Source organism: Elephas maximus, chromosome 19 (genome assembly GCF_024166365.1).
Source record: "Elephas maximus indicus isolate mEleMax1 chromosome 19, mEleMax1 primary haplotype, whole genome shotgun sequence".
Taxonomy (NCBI): Eukaryota; Metazoa; Chordata; class Mammalia; order Proboscidea; family Elephantidae; genus Elephas; species Elephas maximus.
In genome coordinates, this window is record NC_064837.1 from 70,781,194 (window position 1) to 70,805,006 (window position 23,813).

The 23,813-nt window shown below is 50.3% G+C and overlaps 1 protein-coding gene across 5 annotated transcripts in view; it reads left to right on the top strand.

The window, feature by feature from the left end:
- RPTOR (regulatory associated protein of MTOR complex 1) overlaps positions 1–23,813 on the top strand; it is a 445,897-nt gene that overhangs the window by 321,309 nt on the left and 100,775 nt on the right. For all 5 annotated transcript variants that reach the window (XM_049860923.1, XM_049860920.1, XM_049860922.1 and 2 more), the window contains 4 exons: positions 823–898; positions 9,879–9,980; positions 15,699–15,782; positions 17,990–18,100. In XM_049860923.1, the coding sequence (XP_049716880.1) occupies positions 823–898; positions 9,879–9,980; positions 15,699–15,782; positions 17,990–18,100 (373 nt within the window). The remainder of the gene's footprint in view (positions 1–822; positions 899–9,878; positions 9,981–15,698; positions 15,783–17,989; positions 18,101–23,813) is intronic.

Sequence of the window (23,813 nt, forward strand, 5' to 3'; positions counted from 1 at the left end):
GTAGAGTGCGGTGGGAGGCTGGCTGGTGTCAGAATTGGTAAAAAGCAGGACTCAGCCTTGGGTTGATGCTGCTGATAGTGATTCTCCCCGACTGTAAAGTTATATGAGGTCTGACGTTGCTGCTGCACCATTTTTACGTATGTGCGGGCCGCCTACACACACCTGGTCTTCCCGGGGCCACAGACCCAGACCCCTTGGGGGCAATGAGGTGCCGGGACCCCAGAAGAGGGGGCTGTCCACAGGTGAGACCCCCTTTCTCTGGGCCAACAGGACTGGCTGCCTTTCCCGATAAAGGTACCTGGTGAGCTCAGGTGTTCTAGTATGTATTCCTCTTTGGTGACGCCGGCCATTTTCTGGGCCACTGCCACAGATTGCCACAACTCCTCAATTTGAAAAGCCAGGCTGTCGTATTAAATATGCTCAAGTTTGAGTCAGAAAATATCTCGGTTTTTTTTAAAGTGCATTAGAAGCTAGGAGGATTTCCTTTACTTTTCCAGGGTTTTTTTCTTGTTTTAGTTTAAATAGAAAAAGTCTAAACAAACGAAATGGTTATAGAGTGCAGCCAACGCTAGCAATAGCTGGTTGCCGTGCTCCCTCCCGGCCTCTCCTCGGCGCTCTCTCCACCTAAATCAGTCCTGGACGGCCTTGCAGAGCATCTTACATGTGTGTTCCTCCCTCTCCTTTGCCCTCTGACCAGTGTATCGTGGCCTCTGCCCAGACCCTCAGCTGCCCAAGGGAAAGAACACGTCTCCTTTGCTCTGTGAAGCCCCCTATAAAGCCTGTGAATAATGCATTGTGGTTTCCTCTGTGTTCTCTTCCCAGGCAAGCTTGGGACCTCGCTGTGGACATTTGTCTCTCTCAGCTGCCAACGATTATTGAGGAAGGCACAGCGTTTCGGGTGAGTCCCCCCAGGGCATCATGAGTGCTCAGTGTAGGGGCACCTGGGTCTGCAGAGCTGCCATCTGGGTAGGGCATCCAGGCCTCTGGCAGCATCAGACACAGTTAACCAGAAGCTTAAAAGATTGGAATAAGCAGGGCTTGAGGTTGGGAGTCCTGGGTGGACAGTTAAGTGCTCAACTACAAACCCAAAGGTTGGAGGTTCAAGGCCACCCAGAGGCACCTCAGAAGAAGGCCTGATGACCTACTTCCAAAAAACCAGCCATTGAAAGCCCTGTGGAGCACAGTTCTACTCTGACACACATGGGGTTGCTGTGACTTGGAAGTTGTTTTTTGGGGGTTAGATTTTGAAATAGTGTGCTTTTTAAAAATGTTTTGTCTGTAAATGTTGCTATCATAAATCTCCTTGTCATAATGCAAACCTCCTTCCTGCTCCCCAAGGGTGGTGGCCCAGTGTTTCGTATTCTGGTCTTCTGTCTGAATCAGTGAACTGTGTATTCCCCACAACTGTGACTCTATCCTTGTCACACAGTAGCCCGTGACTGGAGACCCTGCCGGTGACACCAAGCCCGAGAAGGGCTCACATAATCCCCAGGCCACATGTCACAGGTGGCCATGAGTCAAGTCAATCCTGCATGGACTGGGTCTTCTGTGAATCATGGCACCTGCAGGTGAATTCTACGCCACCCAATAATTCATGTCCTTGCTACATGTAAGACACATTCACCCCCTCATGTCATCACAAAAGTCCTAAATTGACTCCAAGTCCAAAATCCAAGAATTCCTCTTCATCTGTGAAATCTAGAGTACAAGTTATCTGCTTCCAAAGACACAAGGCAGAACAGGCATAAACTAGACATTTCCATTACAAATGGGAGAAACAGGAGGAAAAAAAAGGATAACAGGCATCAAGCCAGTCAGCAGAACACATTACATTAGCCCTCAAGGCTAATCCTCTGTTCCCTGACACAATTTACACAGTGGCCCTGCCCTCCAGACTCTAGATGTTGGCCACACTCTCTGAATTCTGAGTGGAGGCGCCTCGGCCCTGGGCTTTAGCTCCACCTTTCCAGGCCCACTGGGATAGCAGCTCTTCTCCCTTGGCTTTAGGTGCACCATTCTCCTAGTCCACCTGAGAGGCAATTCTACCTTTTGAAACCCCAGAGGTCGCAGCTATACCTTTTAAGACTGAGGAAGCTTGGCTTCTTGTGTTCCTTGTCTCTTTAGCTTCTGCTTCCTTGTTTCTTGGCCTCTCAGCTCCTCAGGCCTCAAGCCTGCATCTTCCCTGCTGGGGCAAGTGTTCCAAAGCTCTGTAGCTCCACCGATAAGTGCCTGGAGACACCCCACTCTGCCAGGAAGCCTCCTGCGCACAGACACTTGCCTCTCTTGCTCTGTGGGTCGGCTCCAGCACCATTCTTGCGCTGGTCTCCTGGTTTTGCTGCTGCTGGTCCTCTGCCTTTGGCACTTCTCTATCCATTCACAGTTTCAAAACGCTTCCACACTTTAGGTATCTGTTAGAGCAGCACCCAGTTCTCTCAGTACCAAATTCTGACTTAGTCATCTAGTGCTGCTATAACAGAAATACCACAAGTGGATGGCTTTAAAAAGGGGAAATTTATTTCTTCACAGTAAAATAAGCTAAAAGTCCAAATTCAGGGCATCAGCTCCAGGGGAAGGCTTTCTCTCTCAGTCAGCCTTCTCATCAGTCTTCCCCCGGACTAGGAGCTTCTCCACACAGGGACCCCAGGCCCAAAGGACTTGCTCTGCTTCCCTCACTGCTTTCTTGGTGGTTTGAGGTCCCCATTCTCTGCTTGCTTCCCTTTGATCTCTTGTAAGATAAAAGGTGGGGCAGGCCACACCCCACCTCACTTTACATTGGTTTGGGGATGTAACTTAGCAAGGGTGTTACATCACACCTTAATCCTCTTTAACTACAGGCAGAGATTATGATTTATAACACATAGGAAAATCACAAAATGGAGGAGAAGCACACAATACTGGGGATCATGGCCTAACCAAGTTGACACATATTCTTAGGGGACACAGTTCAATCCATGACAGTTACTGAGTTCTTGCCCTCACCCCCTTAAATTTTTCCCCAAGGGAAGTGTCTTACCACCTCACCCTCACCCTTGTCTTGGTCCAAGTGCTGCTAATTCTTGTAGCTGTTGGGTGTATGCACTAGGAGTGGAATGCCTGGGTCACAGCCATGCATATATTCCATTTCAGTGAATTGCCAGACACTTTTCCAGAGTGGCTCTAGGTTCCCTGTCCTGATCCTTTGGACACTTTGTCCTTCCACGAACACCACAGTCTTAGTTATGAAACCCTTAGAAGAGGTCTTCTAAAGCTGGCAATCTACGTCTTCTAACTTTGTTCTTTTTCAAAATTGCCTTGGTTATCTGGCTCTTTGCATTTCCATGTGAATTTTAGAATCAGCTTGCCAATTTCTGCAAAGAACCTGCTGGGATTTTTATTGAGATTGCAGTCAATCTATGGCTTGATTTGGAGGAAGTTGACATCTTTCCAATCCATTAACATGGTATACTGTATTTTTACGCAAATAACACACGCCTTCTACGTTTGTTTGCCAACAATTTCCTCTTCCTACGAGATATTTTTGTAAGCATTAGTATGCCATTTTTTTTTTCATGTTGCTGTAAAAAAATTAACGTAGCGGACTTATGAAAATACTTTGTCAGGGAAGGGAGAGGTTGGCAAACATAGAAGGTGTGCATTATTTGCTTAAAAATATGGTATCAATGGCATCTTTTAAAATTTCATTTCCTAATTTCTCTTTATTTGTGTATATGTCATTTACGAGTGATTTTGTATAGCAGCCTTACTAAATTCATTTCTTTAATAGTTCACCAGTAAATGCTGGCTCCATCTTTTTTTTTTTTTTTTTAAATGACATTTCATTGTTTTCGGGGAAGGTTTATGCAGCAGTTTAGTTTCCCGTTCAACAGTTTCTATGCAGATTGTTGAGTGACATTGCTTACAGCCTTCACAATGCATGAACATTCTCCTTATTTCCGTTCTGATTGTTCCATTTCCATTAATCTAGTTTCCCTGCACCCTGACCTTCTCATCTTTGTTTTAAAGTAACTGTTGACTATTTGGTCTCATGTAGATGATTTTTTAAAGGAGCACAGTACTCACAGGTGATATTCTTTATTTTGTGAGCCAGTCTGTTATTTAGCTACAAGATGACCTCAGGGACTTGTTTCAGTTCAAGGTTCAGAGAGTCTCTCAGGGCAATAGTCTCAGGGAGTCTTTCAGTCTCAACCAGTCCAGTAAGTCTAGATTTTTTTAAGTATTTAAGCTTCTGTTCCACATTTTACTCCCATTCTGTCAGAATCCATCTATTGTGGCCCTGATCAGAAGAGTCAGTGGTGGTAGCTGGGCACCATGTAGTTCTTCTGGTCTCAGGGTAGATGAGGCCGTGGTTCATGTAGACTTTTAGTCCTGTAGTCTGTTTTCTTCTTAGAGTCTTTGGTTTCCTTCTTTCTATTTTTTTCTGGATGAATAGAGACCAATACATGGCCACTAGCAAGCTTTTAAGATCGTAGACACTACTCACCAGACTAAAATGTAGAACGTAAACTTTATGAACTATATTATGCCAATTGACTAAGTTGTCCCACGAGACTATGGTCCTAACCTGGAAAATCAGTCCCATGAGGTGTGGATTATGTTTAAGAAGTATCCATAATTATGCCATGTATGTGTTTCATTATATATATGAATATATATGCACACACACGTACATATACATATCCATACACCTATAGACACACACACATGCCCACGTATACATACCTATACACATTTACGCCTACATACATGGATATATATCCACGCATATCATTTCTGGTTATTGTTGCAAAATTACATATGCCATAGCAATTACCAGAAGGCCCTTTTTTCTTGTGTGCATCTTAGTGACATCATTTACAGTTGTAAAGCTGTACGTACTTCACCCTCATGTGGTGTTACCTTTCCTATCACCAAAAATAACAAGTGTAAGTGCTATGGCTGCTAACCAAGAGGTCAGCAGTTCATATCCACTAGGCGCTCCTTGGAAACTCTTTGGGGCAGTTCTACTCTCCTATAGGGTCCCTATGAGTGGGAATCAACTCGACGGCAGTGGGTTTGGGTTTTTTTTTTTTTTTTGGTTCTACTGTCTAGAGAGTGAATCCCCCTTGCCTTCCCCTTCCATCCCTGGCAACCACTAATGAGCATAAGTTTCTGTATATTTACCTATTCATGTCATTTCATAAGAGTGGGAATATACGATATTTGTTTTTTTTGTAATTGACTTATTTCGCTCAGCATGATGTCCTCCAGGTTCCTCCACGTTGTCAGGTGTTTCTGGAACTCATTTTTCTTTACCGCCAAGTAGTATTTCCGTTGTGTGTGTATCACATTTTGTTTATCCGTACATCCACTGATGGACACTTAGGTTGTTTCCATGTTTTTGCTGTTGTGTATAGTGCTGCCATGAACGTAGGTGCTCATACACTGGCTTCATCCTAAAACCTCGTTGTCAGATACACGAAAAGAAAGCCTAGCGGATATGTCACCCCTCCAGAATCAGCAGTTGGAAGTGACAAGTTTTAATTAACAATGAAATGAGTCTCTATTGGAATTGGTGTTTATTGACACAGGAAGAGAGGCAACAAGAGGGATCTATACACCATGGGGGACTTTGATAATGAACTTTCTTGGGGGTTCAAAGAGAACCTTCTGCAAGCTAACCATTCTCGTGGGTGGTTGGAATCTGAGTGCTCTTGATCACTGGACAACTATCTTTTGTCTCCTTGTTTAAAGAGGCCTCACGTGTAATCTTCCAGGTTGTCACAAAGCAGGCACATCAAGCCACTGTCAGGAAAGGCTCTGCCTAGCAGCAGGAGGTATGAGTCAGAACGGCAGAGGAAAGTGGAACCTGTGCTAGGATCAACTCGTTTTCCTTTTTCATAGCAGCGAGAGCACAGGTCTGGGTGAACGGGCTCCACAGTTACACGTGACTGTTGCCTTCAGCCCTCCTCAGGCTCTGGACCTGCCTTCCCTCCTCCGTCCATCGAGTGTCCACTGTTGCCTTCGGCCCTCCTCAGGCTCTGGACCTGCCTTCCCTCCACCGTCCAATGAGTGTCCACTGTTGCCTTCGGCCCTCCTCAGGCTCTGGACCTGCCTTCCCTCGTCCGTCCATCAAGTGTCCACTGTTGCCTTCGGCCCTCCTCAGGCTCTGGACCTGCCTTCCCTCCTCTGTCCATTGAGTGTCCACTGTTGCCTTCGGCCCCCCTCAGGCTCTGGACCTGGCTTCCCTCCTCCGTCCATCGAGTGTCCACTGTTGCCTTCGGCCCTCCTCAGGCTCTGGACCTGCCATCCCTCGTCCGTCCATTGAGTGTCCACTGTTGCCTTCGGCCCTCCTCAGGCTCTGGACCTGCCTTCCCTCATCTGTCCATCGAGTGTCCACTGTTGCCTTCGGCCCCCCTCAGGCTCTGGACCTGCCTTCCCTCGTCCGTCCATCGAGTGTCCACTGTTGCCTTCGACCCTCCTCAGGCTCTGGACCTGCCTTCCCTCGTCCGTCCATCGAGTGTCCACTGTTGCCTTCGGCCCTCCTCAGGCTCTGGACCTGCCTTCCCTCGTCCATCCATCGAGTGTCCACCGTTGCCTTCGGCCCCCCTCAGGCTCTGGACCTGCCTTCCCTCCTCCGTCCATCGAGTGTCCACTGTTGCCTTCGGCCCTCCTCAGGCTCTGGACCTGCCTTCCCTCCTCTGTCCATTGAGTGTCCACTGTTGCCTTCGGCCCCCCTCAGGCTCTGGACCTGCCTTTCCTCGTCCGTCCATTGAGTGTCCACTGTTGCCTTCGGCCTCCCTCAGGCTCTGGACCTGCCTTCCCTCCTCCGTCCATCGAGTGTCCACTGTTGCCTTCGGCCCTCCTCAGGCTCTGGACCTGCCTTCCCTCCTCCGTCCATTGAGTGTCCACTGTTGCCTTCGGCCCCCCTCAGGCTCTGGACCTGCCTTCCCTCCTCTGTCCCTCAAGTGTCCACCACCACCAGCTGCCTCTGAGTCAACACCTGGTAGAACTGCGCCCCACAGGGTTTTCAGTGGCTGCTTTTCTGAAGTAGATCACCAGGTCTTTCTTCCAAAATGCCTCTGAGTAGACTTGAACCTCCAACCCTTCGTTTAGCAGCCGGGCACATTAACGGTTTGAACATTGAGGGTACTAAAAAAGAAATAAAAAAATAGTTGCAGTGGGATCAGCTCCAACTCTTGGTGACTGCGTGTGCGTCAGAGCAGAACTGGGCTCCACAGGGTGTTCAGTAGCTGATTTTTCAGTGGTAAATTGCTAGGCCTTTCTTCCAAGGCACCTCTGTGTGGACTCAAGTCTCCAACCTTTCAGTTAGCAGCTGAGCAGGTTAACCATTTGCACCCCCCAGGGACTCCCCATTGAATTCAGCACCTATTTTTAAAAGGTCAGATCATCTGACACAAGGACCCACACAGAGCAGATTGTCCTGGGAGGCCCAGGTGTGTGGTCGGGGCTCGTAACTCAGAGCCACCGCCACAGGACAAGGGCACTGTCCCGAGCACTCACCCTGTGCCCCGCTGCCTTGAGAATCTGCAGAGTGGCCCTGTCACCTTACAGGCGTGATCTGGGAGAAGCTGACCACTTTGGCCTGAAACACCAGCTTAGAGAGTCGTCCTTAGAGACATGGGCGGCTCTCCAGGTGCTTTACTGAGTGCCATTCAGAGTGCTGGGCTGCTCTTGGTGCAGTACCTGCACTAATCCTGACAACTTCCTGAAGTTTCTGGAAGCTGACAGACTCCACAGCCTCCTCCTCGCTGGCCAGCGTGCTCCTGATTTGTCAGTTTCAGGTGAAAAGATGGGAAATTTTTCTTCTGCATGCAGCAGTTACACCAGTCATGAGCCACATGTGAAAATCCACACACCAGAAACTAACCTGAAAGGAGATAGAGAGATTTAATTGTCGGAATCACCTGCCTTCCGTTCACAGGCTAAAGGCTTCCCCAACTCAGCTCAGTGGTACTCCTATGGAACGTGGAGAACGGCCGCTTAACTGGACGGATGGCTTTTCAAACCAATTTATGAATAATTCACACTCAAAGACAGGAAAATCACTGCCGGGGCTCCACTTCAGCTTCTCAGATCGCCCTCCAGCGCAATTAACGTTATCATTTCAGCTGACTTTGCAGGAATGTGCACCCCACATGCTAACTGCTCTGCCAGGGTCTCACATGACACCGGCTTTCTCACCAGGGCTTCTCTGTGGCGGGGGGGAGTGAGCACACTGGGTCTGCCCCACCTGCGTCCCGGGGACTCCTCCACCTGTACCCCCCACCCATGTCCCAGGGACTCCTCCACCTGTACCCCCGACCTGTGTCCAGGGACTCCTCCACCTGTACCCCCACCTGCATCCCTCGGTCAGGTGCTGCAATCTCATGCCTGCACACCTCCTCCTTCCCGCCTGCAGCTCAGCTCTGGGTGAATCCACCCTGTCCCATTGTTGCTGTACGCCCACCACCCTGAGGCCCTGGGGCTGCTGAACCCTGACCACGCAAGTCCTTGGTCCCTTTGCACTCCACCCCCAAACCCCTCCTCGTCCCACTTTCAGATGCTGTCCACCTGTTTCACTGAGTACATAGACACATCTGGAATCACGTTACCCCACGTCTCGCTTGGCTCATGTGCTCCCCTTCTCTGCAGTGCATGTGGGGAGCACCCAGGCCCAGCCCCCAGGACCTCCCTCCAGCAGCTGCCCAGCTCCTGCATCAGTCTCCACTCTTCTCCTTACCAGGCCTCTCTCCCTGCTTATACATGAGCCATTATTCTTCCTTCTTAAAAAAAGTTTTTGATCCCACCTCCAACGACCCCTGCATTTCTTCCTTCCCCTTCGCAGCCGATTTTTTCAAGAACATGTCCATACTTGAGTCTCCACATGATCTTCTGTTTTTGAGCTCACTCCAGCCACGGTTTCCCCCACAACTGCCCTGAGATGATTCTCAGCAGTTACCGATGCCGCAGCGTTGCCAAGTCTGATGGCAGTTCTCATTCTCCCCTGTCCACCTCCCCGACAGGACACTGGGGGGCCACTCCTTGCCCCTGGGACACTTCCCTCCCTCGGCCTCTAGCCTGCCTTCTCTCTCCTGCCTGACACCCTACCCCCTTGCTGGTTCCACCTCATCCCCTTGGCCTCTAAACATCAGTGTGCCCGGAGCTCAGGCTTGGGCCCCTTCTCTTTCCCACCTAACTTAAAAAACATCTGTGTGCTGTGACTCCTCACTGTAAATCCCAGCCCAGACTACTCCCCTCAACTGCAGACTCACAGTATTCGGGCTGACGTCTCCACCTGATATCTGATCAGCATCGGAAGCTCATTGTGTCCTGGACTGAGTTCCTGATATTCTCCTCCCAAACATGCTTTTCTCACCAGCTTCCCCATCTGAGCTATTGGCAACACTGCCTTCCAGCTGCTTCGCCAGGAACTTGAGAGTTATCCCAGAGTCCCTCTTTTTCTCTTACCCACAAACCAAACCAGTTCCTGGTGAATCAGTTCTAACTCATGGTGACCCCACGTGTGCAGAGTAGAACTGTGCTCCATAGGGTTTTTGTGACTGACCTTTCAGAAGCAGATTGCCAGGCCTGTTTTCTTAGATGCCTCTGTATAGGTTCAAACTTCCAACCTTTCTGTTAGTTAATAGCCAAGCACCTAACTACCACTCAGGGGTTCCTCCACCCCTGTCTATTCATAGATCCTGTTGGCTGGACCTTCATAAACTACCTAGAGCCTGCCCACAGGCACCCACCTCCCCTGCTGTGGCCTGGCCCCTCATTCTCCCCTGGATTACTGAGGGCTGGCTCTTTGTCAAGCTTTGTCATGTAGATGACAGCGGGGGGCATGGGGTGTGTCAGCGGCAAGGCCATCCCTAACTCACCCCCTGCTTGTCCCACAGCACAGCCCCTTCTTTGCTGAGCAGCTGACCGCGTTCCAGGTATGGCTTACAATGGGCGTGGAGAACAGGAACCCCCCTGAACAGCTCCCCATTGTTCTGCAGGTAAGTGTCTTCCATCAGGCCAGGTTGCCGAGAGTGGCCTGTGGGAAGGTAGCCAAAGCCAGGAGTTACCTGGGGACGCTTTTACCCAGGACTGAACGTGTGGCTGTGTGAGACACCGGATCCCCATGGCCAATGGCTGTGCTTGGGCCAGATGGCACTGGGTAAACGCATCACACTGATCCAGTCAGACCAGTGAAGCCAACTGCGAGCTTATTCTTAAAGGGCTTTCCTGGGAAATCTGCTGAGCTCTCCCCCTCGAAATAGAAATGTGGGGTGTCGTCAGCTGTCCCCCCACCCTGCCCCATACCCCATAGGGAGGAACTGGTGAATGCTGTTACAGATCGGCCTCACTGCAACACAGGCCCGCGGCATCATTGCCCCCTTCCTGGTGGAAGGACGTGACATGGAACTCAATCCCAGGAGAGAAGGACAAATCTCTGAACATGCCATGACAAGGGCCGTGGGCATCCCAGCCAGTGCCTTTTGACCCCCGTGAACATGCTGTGTTGGGGGCCGTGGGTGTCCTAGCCAGTGCCTTTGACCCCCGTGAACACGCTGTGTTGGGAGCCGTGGGTGTCCTAGCCAGTGCCTTTGACCCCCGTGAACACGCTGTGTTGGGGGCCGTGGGTGTCCTAGCCAGTGCCTTTGACCCCCGTGAACACGCTGTATTGGGGGCCGTGGGTGTCCTAGCCAGCACCTTTGACCCCCGTGAACATGCCATGGCAAAGGCCGTGGGCATCCTAGTGCTTGTCACGGCAGCTGCTCTAAGAAAACCTGGATGTGTGTGCGGGTGCCGTAGTCACACGACTGCGGACTGAGGCCCATTAGTGGGCTGGAGATGGGTTCGTGGGTTCATCACAGGGAGTAAGAATGATTTCATAAAGCTTTCGCTTCAGTTAGTGTGCATTTATACAGGAGGTGTGTGTGATGGGTTGTGACGTGACATCAGTGTGGACACCAATGTCTCATAACTCACTTGAGCACCTGGGGAACAGCTTTTGTAATGGGGTGGGGTGGCTGAACTTAGATTAGAGCTGTGGACACTTGGGGGGTTGGTGCCCGCAGACGGAAGGGCTGGGAAACCCGTTCTGCATTTCCTGTGTCTAAGTCTCTGTGGTTAGGGAGTGGAGAGAGGGTCCCTCCAGGTTTCCCATGTCTAAGTCTATAGTGATGGAGTGGGGAGAGGGTCCCTCCAGGTTTCCCGTGTCTAAGTCTGTGGTTATGGAGTGGAGAGAGGGTCCCTCCAGGTTTCCCATGTCTAAGTCTGTGGTTATGGAGTGGAGAGAGGGTCCCTCCAGGTCTGGAGCTTAAATCCTCAGAGGTAGCATGTGGGCGGCTTGACCTCTCTGGGCCAGAAAAGGCATGTCAGCTCTTTTGGCTCCGCTTCCTTCCAAGGGAAGGACTTGGCTTTCACACTAAGGCTGCCGACCTCATGAGGGGCAGCACCCACTGTCTCCAGGAGACCGGAGCTCCCCTCTCATCAGCTGCCCCTTCCAAGAGGCACTGAGCACCTGGCCAGCACGTCTTTGTCATGCCCAGAGCTCAGGTGGTTCTCTCTGAGTGGATCCTGTGCTTGGCCACCCTGCCAGCTGCATCTGCAGCTCTGGCGATTACTCCTGGCAGACTCAAGGCCTCCCCGGGTCAGGCCTCTGCCCCCACGTCCTCAGATGGCAGGACAAGGCACTGAGGGGGAAGGTCCCAGTGGGTCAGAGAGCTGCAGCCTGGCCCTGTCCTCACCAGTGGTGACACCTAGCTGGGCAGTGGAGAGTGACGTGTGTGACACGTAACCATAGGCATTTTTGTGCCTCGCCAGAGCTCCTTTTCTGACATTATGAAAAGGGTGCAACCCATACTCGGATGTTGTGATCCAGATTTAAAACAAAAAATCACTCCTGTTTCTCTCTTGTGCTTCTGGGTTTGTTTAAGACAATCTTGAGATTGCAAGGTGAGCTGTAAACAAACAGATTTGTGAAACTAAACAATACAAACAAAAAGGCAACAATACAGCAATGAGAGAAAACAGAACATTTGTGGAGCAGTACTCTCTCTGCACGGCTAGGCGTGAACAGAAGCCAGACAGTGGCAGGATTTGGGAATCTGGGGATGCAGGTGGGGTGTGCTGTGCCCTGCGGCTCCTCCTGAGTCACTGGGCTCCCCTGATGCTCATCAGCATTGCTGCGGCCCTCATCCAAAAGCCCCTGACACTCCCCTGGCCAAGTAGCACTGGCCTCTCTGTGGCGGAGCAGGCCGCCAGCATGTAAGTCCAGGTCTCTTCAGCCCAGTAGACGATCCTCTACATCTACAGATGTATTTCTAATGTTCCGTTTACAACCACGCTCCCTCAGGGAAGTGGAGACCTAGTGGAGCTGCATTTCTGATGCCAAAATGAGAAAACAGAACTCTGGGGGGAGAGAAGGAAGGCATTTTTGTGGGATCCTCTAAAGCCCCTGAGGGCAGCACCTTCATCACCTTGGTGGGGCTGCTTCCGGCTGTGCCCAGCCTGGGTCCATGGTGAGCCTTAACTGAACAGGAAGATAAGGCAGGCGCATGCAAAGGGGTTCCTGGGTCCATGGTGAGCCTTTACTGAACAGGAGATAAGGCACGTGCATGCAGAGGGGCTCCTGGGTCCATGGTGAGCCTAAGTGAACAGGAAGATAAGGCAGGCACGTGCACAGGGGCTCCTGGGTCCATGGTGAGCTTTACCTGAACAGGAAGATAAGGCAGGCGCATGCACAGGGGCTCCTGGGTCCGTGGTGAGCCTTAACTGAACAAGAAGATAAGGCAGGTGCATGCATGCAAAGGGGCTCCTGGGTCCATGGTGAGCCTTTACTGAACAGGAAGATAAGGCAGGCGCGTGCATAGGGCTCCTGGCCAGGCAGTACGTCCTCACTGCCTTCCTCATTAACTCGGCCGACTACACCACGCTTTGTCTCAGAAGCTTTATTGTTGCTGAGGCCTGGCCCTGTTGTCCATAAATTGTTTTCCAGTGCTTTGGCAAGTCAGAAAATGTTACTTAAGGGAAAGAGAGTTTCATCGCAGAGACTTCATAGCTCTTCAAATTCCTGCTACTGTTGCCGAATGCCAGAGAGAATTCTCTCCACCCACAGGCGGAACAGCATTAGCTGACAAGTGAATTGGCCCATCAGGCCTGGTCAGTTTGCAGTCCCCACATATAAATGTAACGCAGAAATAAGCTTTCCTTGTCAGCATGGATGCCCTTTTTTGCCTTGTAAAAATAAAATCAACAGAGGGAATAGGAAAGAAGATGTAATGTTAAAAGACAAATACAGGTAGCTTTCCCAGTACTCCTTGTAGATGGTGTCTGCTGGGCACTGGCACCTCCCGAGGCACTCCTGGATCTCCGGCTCTCCCAGCAAAGCCCTGCTGTCCCTGGTCGCCCCTAGCACATGTGCCAGCACAGAGCACACTTCCAGTGAACGCCTGTTCCGTGGAGACATTGTAGATGGGAATGCTTTGGGTCGGAAGAATACAGTGCACATGACCTCGAGTCTAAAAGACATAAAGGAAAAGGTCAATACAGAAGAATGCAGTGCACATGACCTCGAGTCTAAAAGACATAAAGGAAAAGGTCAATACAGAAGAATGCAGTGCACATGACCTCGAGTCTAAAAGACATAAAGGAAAAGGTCAATACAGGTAACACCACTAAACTTAAAACTCTGAAATAACAACAACAAAAAAATGCAACGTATATGGTAAAGACTGATTTCTACGTATAAAGAGCTCTTTCATACCAATAAGCAAAGGTCAGACATTTAGGAGTAGAATGGTCTGAGCACACATATGGCTGATTTACTGGCAAAATTGCCAGCTAACTGATGGAATGGAAAACATGTCCAGCCACCCTCATCATCAAAGAAACCGGGATTTGAGGCAGAGTTTGCTTTCACCTATCAGATGGGTTAGGATTATATCCATACTTATTCAATCTGTATGCTGAGCAAATAATCTGAGAAGCTGGACTATATATATGAAGAACAAGGCATCAGAATTGGAGGAAGACTCATTAACAACCTGCATTATGCAGATGACACAACCTTGCTTGCTGAAAGAAAAGAAAACTTGAAGCACTTACTGATGAAGATCAAAAACCACAGCCTTCAGTATGGATTACACCTCAACATAAAGAATAAAACAAACATCCTCACAACCGGACCAATAAGCAACATCATGACAAATGGAGAAAAATTTGAAGTTGCCAAGGATTTCATTTTACTTGGATCCACTATCAACGCCCGTGGAAGCAGCAGTCAAGAAGTCAAATGATGCATTGCATTGGGCAAATCTGCTGCAAAAGATCTCTTTAAAGTGTTAGAAAAGCAAGATGTCATCCTGAGGACTAAGCCTGACCCAAGCCATGGTGTTTTCAGTCACTTCATATGCATTCAAAAGCTGGGCAATGAATAAGGAAGACCAAAGAAGAATTGATGCCTTTGAATCATGGTGTTGGCTAAGAATATTGAATATGCCATGGATTGCCAGAAGAATGATCAAACCTGTCTTGGAAGAAATACAGCCAGAATGCCCCTTAGAAGCAAGGATGGTGGGAGTTTGTCTCATGTACTTTGGACATATTGTCAGAAGGGACCAGTCCCTGGAGAAGGACATCATGCTTGGTAAAGTAGAAGGTCAGCAAAAAAGAGGAAAACCCTCAATGAGATAGATTTACACAGTGGCTGCAACAGTGGGCACAAGCATTACAACAATTGTGAGGATGGCGCAGGACCAGGCAGTGTTTCATTCTGTTTTTCATAGGGTCACCATGAGTCAGAACCAACTCAATGGCACCTAACAACAACAACATCAGATGAACAAATAATAATAGTATAATAAGGGATAGCCTTGCCTCAGGAGCTTTCAGGAACGTTTCTGGATCAGCACCATGTTGTCCTTGTTTATGAATGAAGACATTAAGGCTCAAAGATGTTAAGGCATTTGCCTGAGGTCCCCTAACCAATGAGCGACATGCGGGCTGCAAAGCCCCACCAGCAACACAGGCAGAGCCTTGTCCACATGTTCACTGAGAGTGAAAATGGTTCAGCTGGAGGGTTATTTGGTAATGTGAGTACACACACTCTGACCCTGTGGTTTTGCTTCCAGGATTTATCCCAGCGAGGTTGTCATACAGATGTACAAAGCTGTGCACGTTGGGGTATTTGTCACAGCACTGTGCATAATGGCAAATGGTGATAATAGTCTCAATACCTAGCAGTGGGGATGGTGTCTAGACAGATGAATGAAGGGTGGACTGCCATGGGGTGTGTGGCCAGGGCACCTGTGGTGACATGGAGCAATACATGGTCTCAGTGTGCTGTTTAGCTGAAAAGGAGATGAGAAATATGGTAATATTTCAGTTTAGAGTAAACCAGAGAGGCATATACATAAAGGAAATATCTGAAAGTTTGTATACAAAATGTCATCAGTGAGTTTTTTTAACGCAGCCAAAGAGCACATGTTCTGATACTTTGCACAGTGAGTGTATTTGCCTGTGTCATCAAGAGATTGCCTGTGTCATCAAGAGGTGTGTTTTCTTAGTCTGTCTAAGAGCATGATGTGTAGACAGGACTGTCCACTGTAGGTCGAGATGAGCAACTTGTATGGTCAGACCGAAGTCCAGAAGCTCGTAGCAGGAGCTGTCACCGAGGAACCCACGTATGCAGTTTTGCAGTGATGTGGTTTTCTTTCTTTTCTTCTCAGGTGCTGTTAAGCCAAGTGCATCGGCTGAGAGCCCTGGACTTGCTGGGAAGATTTTTGGACTTGGGTCCCTGGGCGGTGAGCCTGGTGCGTGCTTTTCTGCATCAACTCGGGGAGGGGAGAGCCTGGGGGTGGGGTGGCAAGTAGACCCAGAGCCTGTGGTGTGTGTTGTTCTTCATGAAGCAACGACAGTCTGTGGGCGTACTTCATGATCCAGAACTGACCATGGCCTGTGGTCTGAGGAGCCTCCACTCGGGGATGGTTGGTGAGTGTGTGAAGTCCTCTGAGGTGTGCCTGTGCAGCCTTCATTGTCAGCTTTTTGGTTTTGTTTCTCTTTTTGCCCCCCTTTTTCCATCCGATGTTAGAACTTGGCCTTTGCAGAAAGGAAGGGTCCCGTTTAAGAGACTGGCTTCTCTCTGCCACTGCCAGGAACCCAGTGGCCCTGAGCCCAGCCACACCCTGTGCCACACGTGGGTGCTTTTGCTCCCAAGAGCCTCTCAGTCCTCACTGCCTGTCCTCTTACTCTTATTGTAGGCACGATTCCAAAACGCTTTTCTGTTACTCGTTCTGTACAAGAGTAGAAATGTCCCCTCAACACAGAAAAGATGGACAGAAATAGAATCAACAAGTGATCAGTTTTTACAACAAATAAATTACAAGGAAAACAAAGGAGAAACAAAGGGAGCCTATAGTTTAGAAGAGATGCGAGCAGCTCTCAGTGAAGCTACAATATGTAGACCTTACGCAGTTGTGTTCGCAAATAAAAATTAAAACATTAAAGTTGTATAAAATGACATTCAGGAGACAGAAGCTTTACACTACCTGGCTATTTAGCATTATTAAAGAATGATTGTTTTAGGTGGCATAGTGCTAATGTGGTTGTGTTTTTATAAAAGAGACGTTATTTTAGAGATATGCAACTAAACATTCACAGAGGAACTCATGTGACATGTAGGATTGGGTTCAGAGTGTTACAGGGAGGGCAGGCAGGTGGGGCTGGAGTGGGTGTTGGGGGGACAGGGACTGAGTACCTGGGAGTTCACTCTACGGTTTTGTGTATTTATATTTTTCATAATATACTGTCAACAAAGAGTGATAATTGATGGTCCAGTGTTGTGGGAGGAGAGAGAAAATCTGAAAAATAGGAAGAACAATACCTCGCTCCCCGTCTGGGGCCATTTCTCTCTCAAGTACCTGAGACCAGTGAATAACTTCCAGCTCCATTCTCGTGTGTGGGTGTGGGTGTGCGTAGGTGTGGGTGTGTGTGTAGGTGTGGGTGTGTGTGTGGTTGTGCATGACACTATTGCTTAGTCGTCGTGGAAACACTTAAAGTGTGTTGATTATACTCTTTAACAAGACAAGGAAACACATTCACATGTATTAGGAAGATATTCATGTATCTGGTTAATTTTTTTTTAAACAGATTTGGCCCTTCAAAGAGTTAGGCACATGCTAATTGGAAATGTTACCACTATATAAACAGATGCCGGATAAACGAAGCGTTGCTACAGATGTAGTTTTGGCTCCTGGGAGAGAGCTCAAACCCTGAACCAGAGAAATGAGTGTTCACTCCCAGCTAAACATGACCATATAACAAGGAAGGACCAGACCTGGCACTGGGCATCCTGGGTCCTGCACCTCCCCCGTCCCTGTTGCAGGAGACCCCAGTTATTGGAGATGATACCACTGGGATAGCTTCAGAATTCCAAAGAATCTGAGATAAGGATATAGTAAAAGGATTGAAAGCGGCTGGGCTGCCCCGTGGTTCTGTGCTTGGGACTCCACCCCATCTCATTTCCCTGCACTGAGAGCAGAGAAGCCTCCCAAGGACAAGGCCCCCACTGCTGCACAAACAGGGCGCACTGGAGATTCTACCTGTGCGCACTGGCCTCCAAGCCGGCTTATCTCCCGTTGGAGCAGACAAGGCCCCACGGGTGATGGAGACCTGGCTCCAGTCTTCCAGCCTCAGCCCAGGGCCACATGCAGTCATGCTGGTGGGGGTAGGCGAGGCCCTTGAGGTGGGTGCCGGCTCCCTGGCACAAAGCAGCCTGTCCCTCAATGAGGAGGCACTGTCGCAGGAGTCGTCCTGGTCTGTTTGGACCAGTCAGGTCTAGAAACGCCCAGACCTCCAGGAGTAAAGTCAGAGATGAACAGATCTGGAGGCGGCCCCTCAGGCTTTGCATGAGGCACGTTCTCGCCCCATCTCCTGTGGGCTGAGGCCCTGGGGACCCCTTGATCCTCTCTGCAGTTTGGAGCTCAGGAGGGAACCTTCTCACCCTCTTTTCTCCCCTCAGGCCTTGTCTGTCGGCATTTTTCCTTACGTTCTGAAGCTGCTTCAGAGTTCAGCCCGGGAGCTGCGGCCCCTCCTGGTGTTCATATGGGCCAAGATCCTTGCTGTTGACAGTGTGAGTAATCTCAGCTTGTCCTCCCAACACACGTGATCCTGCTCTGCGTCTTGACTCACTGGCCTCTCACCCAGTTCCTTCTCTAGTCCTGGGCTGCCCGACCCAGGGATGGTGGCTGCGGGCCGGGGTCCCCACAGGGAGTGTACACGTTTGAGCTGACCTTGCTCACAGAGCTCCCTCTGCCTTGTATCCTTCCCTCCCGGGGTTAACGCCTGCGTTTCTGTCCCAGCCCACCTCCTGTCCCTCACCGCACTGCTGGTGCCATCCCTCACTGGGCTGTCCTCTCTTCCAGAGTAAAGCAGAGGCCTCTCCCTGGCCAGCACCCTATGAATGACTTCCCCGTCCTCACCTTCCCTTCTCCACATGCTCACCCAGGCTCACCTGTGCCAGGTGCGTCCTGACTGCCAGCCACCTGCGCTGCCCCCAACCCTCACACCTTGTCTCCCACCCTGAGACCACTCTGTGTGCCTTGACCTGTGGCAGGGTCACTCACTGCCTGCTTCTTCCTGAAGTGTGGCCATGCCTGGCTTCACCCCATGTCAGCCTCATCTGTCCTTCTAGCTGATGCTTCTCTCCTCCCCAACCCTCAATGTGTGGGCAGGAGCACCGAGGCACAGGCTACTGCCATGAAATCCGGCGCTGTCCACCGGGCCAGACCCCGGGCATTAGTGGTCCCTTCCCCACATGTGACTGCCAAGCCCTTGTCTCCAGCTCTGCCGTCCCAAATAACCACCAACCCACAGGTCCCCACACCCCAGGCCTCAGCAGCCCCTGGTCCATGCTGGAAACACAGAGGCAGGGCTCCTCCTGGTTCCAACCTCTGTGTGGATGGTGATGGCTACACAGCCTGGTGATCATGACCAATGTCACTGTATTGCATGCATGAAAATGTTCAGTTGCCAAACGTTTTGTTGGATATATTTCATAACAGTATTGAATTAAACCTCTGTGCTGTGGCTGGAGGTAACACGGAGGTCAGCTGTCCCTGTCCTCTCAGGAGCTTGTCCAGGGGGACATGGATGCAGATGATATAGCCACCAGGGTGAGGCAGTGCATCACAGCCCACGGCAGATGCACGCCCCAAATGTGATGTTTCAAAGACAGGGACCTGAGAGTCCTGGGAGGCTGCCCCCTGCCAAGGGTAAGTATGTCAGGTGGGCGGGGACAGGCAGCTGAGCAGGAGCCAGCGAGGGGAAAGCACAGAGGACACGTGTGAAAGACCAGGAGTGCCATTGGGCCAACATGCTGGAGAGAGGGGAAGGCGATAAAATGAAGGGCATGTGATTCTGAACTGCGGGGTTTTATCAGCAGGCAGTGGGCAACGATTGAAGGTTCTGGAGCAAAGAAAAGATAACCAAGCTGTGGTGTGTAACAACTGTCTGGCCTCAGTATGAAGAAAATTGTGGGGGGACGCAGACCAGTGAGGAGACCGCACCCATAGCACACACATGAGAAGGTGGAGGGCTTATGGAGGAGGTGGGGGCCAATGGGGGAGGACGGTGAGTGTAGGGGGAGTGGTTCTCGAAGCTTTGAGCCTGTGTGGTAGGAGAAGTGGGGTGTCACTAATAGAAGGGCAGGTGGAGCTGGTTTGGGAAATGATAAAGTGCACTTTGGCCTCTTGAGTCTGGAGCGCTGATAGGACACTCAGGGCGTTCAGGAGATGATGGATCATGAGGCCCTGGAGCTTAGCAAAAGGCTGGCCTGGAGGGTCGGCGTCGGGGCTTCGTCCACCTCATGATGAAGTGGGTGAGATCCTTGAGGGAAAATACAGAAATGATGGCTCTGAGGGCTGGGAGGCGGAGAAAGGAAGAGAGCTGCCAGAGGAAACTGGAACGAGTAGGGCTCTAGAGGCCCTTGTTCGCAGGATGCAGAGCAGGGGTCACAGGACAGAGTGTGTGGGGATGGAGAGCATCACGCCCTCTACGGGGCTGTTGTGGAGAAGCATTGCAGTCAGCCTTGGGGAGAGCACCTGTGCGTAGTTCAGAGGTGGAGCTAGAGACCAGAGGGACAAGGACATGGCCGAGAAGCGGAACTGATGAGGTGGACTGCCTGCCTGAGGGGTGAGGTAGGTGAGGGGAGAGACTTTGAGGACTCAACATCAGTAAAGGGTTGGTTGGGCTTTTTTGCTTGTTTTTTAAGCCAGTAGTAGTCCTGCATGTCTACAGGACAAAGGAACAAGTGGAGAAACATCCATGTTTTTAGGGCCTCTGAGGCTGAGACGGGGCCCTTTCCAGATCACAGTAAAGGAGAGAACATAGCAAAGTTGAAGAGAAGGTTGGGGTCAGTGGTATCATGGTGAACTGAGATCCTTTAAGTGGTCTTTTACCTCAGCTCTTTGGAAAAACAGCCCAAGCGATTTTTCCCCAAAGCCCTGAGGAGTTACCTTAGTTACCTTTGTGTCAGTTTTTTGGTGAAGCAACTTGGGGGCAGGGCTCCCAGGTTGTTTTCTACCCGAGAGGGTTTGTTACCTTTGTCCATGGGATTCCCCAGGTTGGTTGACATTTCCTGGGTAAGCTGTAGACAGCTCCATGGTTTGATACTTTTTGTCTGACTCTGGGCTGCAGTCTGCCCTGTGATTGGTCTATTTCACACACCTAGCAGGGATTGGTCAATTTGTTATGCAAATAGTGGTGCACAAAACCACTCAATAAAATCGAGTGACTTGGTGGGGATTGGTCTGTTTGTGGTCTTGCTGGGAGGGCCATTCCTTGAAATTGACAAGGAGTTTGCTTATACAAACAGCCAACCCCACAGAGGTTTTAGAGAGTTGAGGAGAGAGAAGGGAACAGAAGCAGAAGCTGAGAGAGAGGAGGTGAAGAATACCCTAAAGGAGCTATAATACGAGTCAAGGGCTGTAACAGTGGAGACAGCGAGAGGCGTGGAAGGGGTCCTGTGGCAGAGCTGGCTGCAACGGCCGGAAGGAGCCCTGCAGCAGAATTGGCAGTGATGGCAGAAAGCTGCGGCTATGAAAGCAGCTAAGAGAGCTGAGCAAGCTGCTACGCTGCCTGTGAGCTGGGCCAGTTACAGTACAGAGGTCAACAGTGGGGAGGCCAAAGGCAGAGGGGTCTGCAAAGCCGAGGGGGCAGGTGTGCCAAGAGGGGGCCTGCAGGGCTGAGGGGGTGGGCATGTCAAGAGAGGGTCTGCAGGGCTGAGAGAAGGGCCTGCTTGCTTCCACGGCCGAGAGGAGCTGAGAGAGCTCTCCCGCACTGAAGAAGGAAGGTTGTGCTCTCCGTTTTAGGGGAGCTTTCCAGGGCTTGACTCTGTGCTTCCTGATCCTGATCCTGAGTTGTAGCTTGTTAGTTCCTTAATAACGTAGTTTTTGTGTTCTGTGAGACATTGCGGTGGATTGCCGAGTCCAGCAGGGAGGGTAGAGTGCTCCGGGGATGTCTCCAGGGTCAGAGATGGAGCGGCGCAGCAGCTTGGAAAAGGAAAATCTGACATGTATTGACTTCCACCTTGTAGGAACTGGCTTTGAGCTGATTCTTACTCAGGAAGTTATTCGTTTAGGCATGTGACAAGGCCATCAGCCTAGGACAAGTAGAGGTCGTTTACTCTTCTGTGAGGTGGCTGAAAGCAGAGAGTAAGAGGATCTTAAACCAAGTGTGTCTCCTGCCTGCTCCTCCCTACACCGCTGGGACTGGCTTACTCTGCCCACCCCTTCCTTCTAGTAATCTCTGGCTAAACCCTGGCTTGGCCCCTCATTCTTCCTTGACCATATCCAGGCAGTCCCCGAGACGTGGCCTGCGTTCTGCTGAGGTAGTTCTCCAATTCATCCTGTTGCTTTGGACTTTGCTGAACAAATATTCATCCAACTCCTATTCCTCAGGTGCCGCTGGCCTGAGATTACACAGATGAGTCAGTTCTCTCAGTCCTGATCTGTGTTCACCCTGCACGCTCTCATCACTCAGGCCTGCACAACGGCTGTGCAGAAATATCCGTCTTTGTCCATCTCAATAACTGGCCTCTACCCACACACGTCCATGCAGGCCCCTGCGCCACCGAACTGCTTCCCACCGAGCCACTGTGCACCTGCTATCCCTCCCACCCCTACCCCAGCCAGACTCCACCACCCACTGCAGAAGGACGGGCGTCACGGGGGCAGTTTTCTAATGGAGGTATCACAGCATGATCGTTTCCATCACAAATGTTTCTTTAATTATGTTTTCTGTCTGGTTATTGTTAAGTACAGGATCCTTATTAATTTTTGTTTCTTGATCTGGTACCGCAACCTAGTTGAATTCTTATTAGTTCTAATAGTTTGCCTGTAGCTTCTCTTGGAAAATCTATACGAAAGTCACGTTGTTTGCCAACAAAACATCTGTCACCTGTCTTCTAGTTCTTGTCTCTCTCACTTGTTTTCTCGACCGGCTGCTCTGACCTAGCCTGTGAATGCACATTGAATAGCAGCAGTGACTGGAGACGCCTGGCATGGTCTGACTTCAGTGACCTTCCTGTGCAGGCAACGGCCCCTTCTCCTCTCAGCCCTCTAAGGCTGACCTTGGCCTCCATGGAACCCGGGCCCTGCACTCGGCTGTGCAGTGGGCTTTCTGCTGTGTCCACCTTGTCACATGCTGATGGTGGACTTGTTGTGCACAGGAACTGCCTCAGCAGAATAGCCTCTGCGTCTACAGAATGTTCACTACCTTCTGACAGCACGAACACTGCATTTAGGGGTTAGAGAAGAGCACTGGGGTCGCGTCGCCCTCCTTTCCTCCAGCCAGCCATTTTCCCTTCCCACAGCCATGCCTGTTCCTCTGTAAATTCCGGCAGTGATGCTTAGAGCGTGTGCTTCCAGCAATGTGGTCACGAGGATCAAAACCACCAGATGCAACGCCACTCTGTAGATTGCAGAGTAAAGGGGTCATTGAGGAATTGAAAGTATAAATCGCATGTCTGTCCAGCTCGTCTGTTACATTCAAACTTTCCCTTGCTGAACGGAAACTTTAGGAGGGGCCAGGACACTGTGTCTTTGGGTTATTTCTCTTTTACCTTTTTTTCGTATTTCTTTGAAGAGCCAAGTTCTGTCAATAAAATCACTTTCTCAGAAGCCAGCTTGCAACCTTCTGTTCCTCCCAACTTTAGTGTGTTTCTCTTCTGAATCAGCACTTTTAAGAACGTACCGAACCCTGACTTGGTACGGGGCCATGGATTAGGGACCACATGGGAAGATTACCGAACACATAAAGCAGAACCTAATGTTAATGGTGGAAGGAGCCCTGGTGACACGGTGGTTAAGCACACAGCTGCTAACCGAAAGGTCAGTGGTTCGAATCAACCAGCTGCTCCACGGGAGAAAGATGTGGCACTCTGCTTCTGTAAAGATTTTCAGCCTTGGAAGCCCTATGGGCAATTCCGCTCTGTCGTGTAGGGTTGCTATGAGTCAGAATCGACTGGACAGCAGTGGGTTTGATTTGGTTTTGGTATCTTTCAACATGGCATACAGGAGCCTCGGTGGCCCAGGGGTTAAAGGCTCAGCTGCTAACCAAAAGATTGGTGGTTCAAACCTACCAGCCACTCCACAGGAGAAAGATGTGGCAGTCTGCTAACGTAAAGATTTATGGCCTTGGAAACCCTGTGAGGCAGTTGTACTCTGCCCTGCAGGATCGCAGTGAGTCAGAAGCCACTCGAGGGCACTGGGTTTTTAATGTTAATGGTAGTGAAACCATGGTAGAGTAGTGGTTAAGTGCTATGGCTGCTAACCAATAGGTTGGCA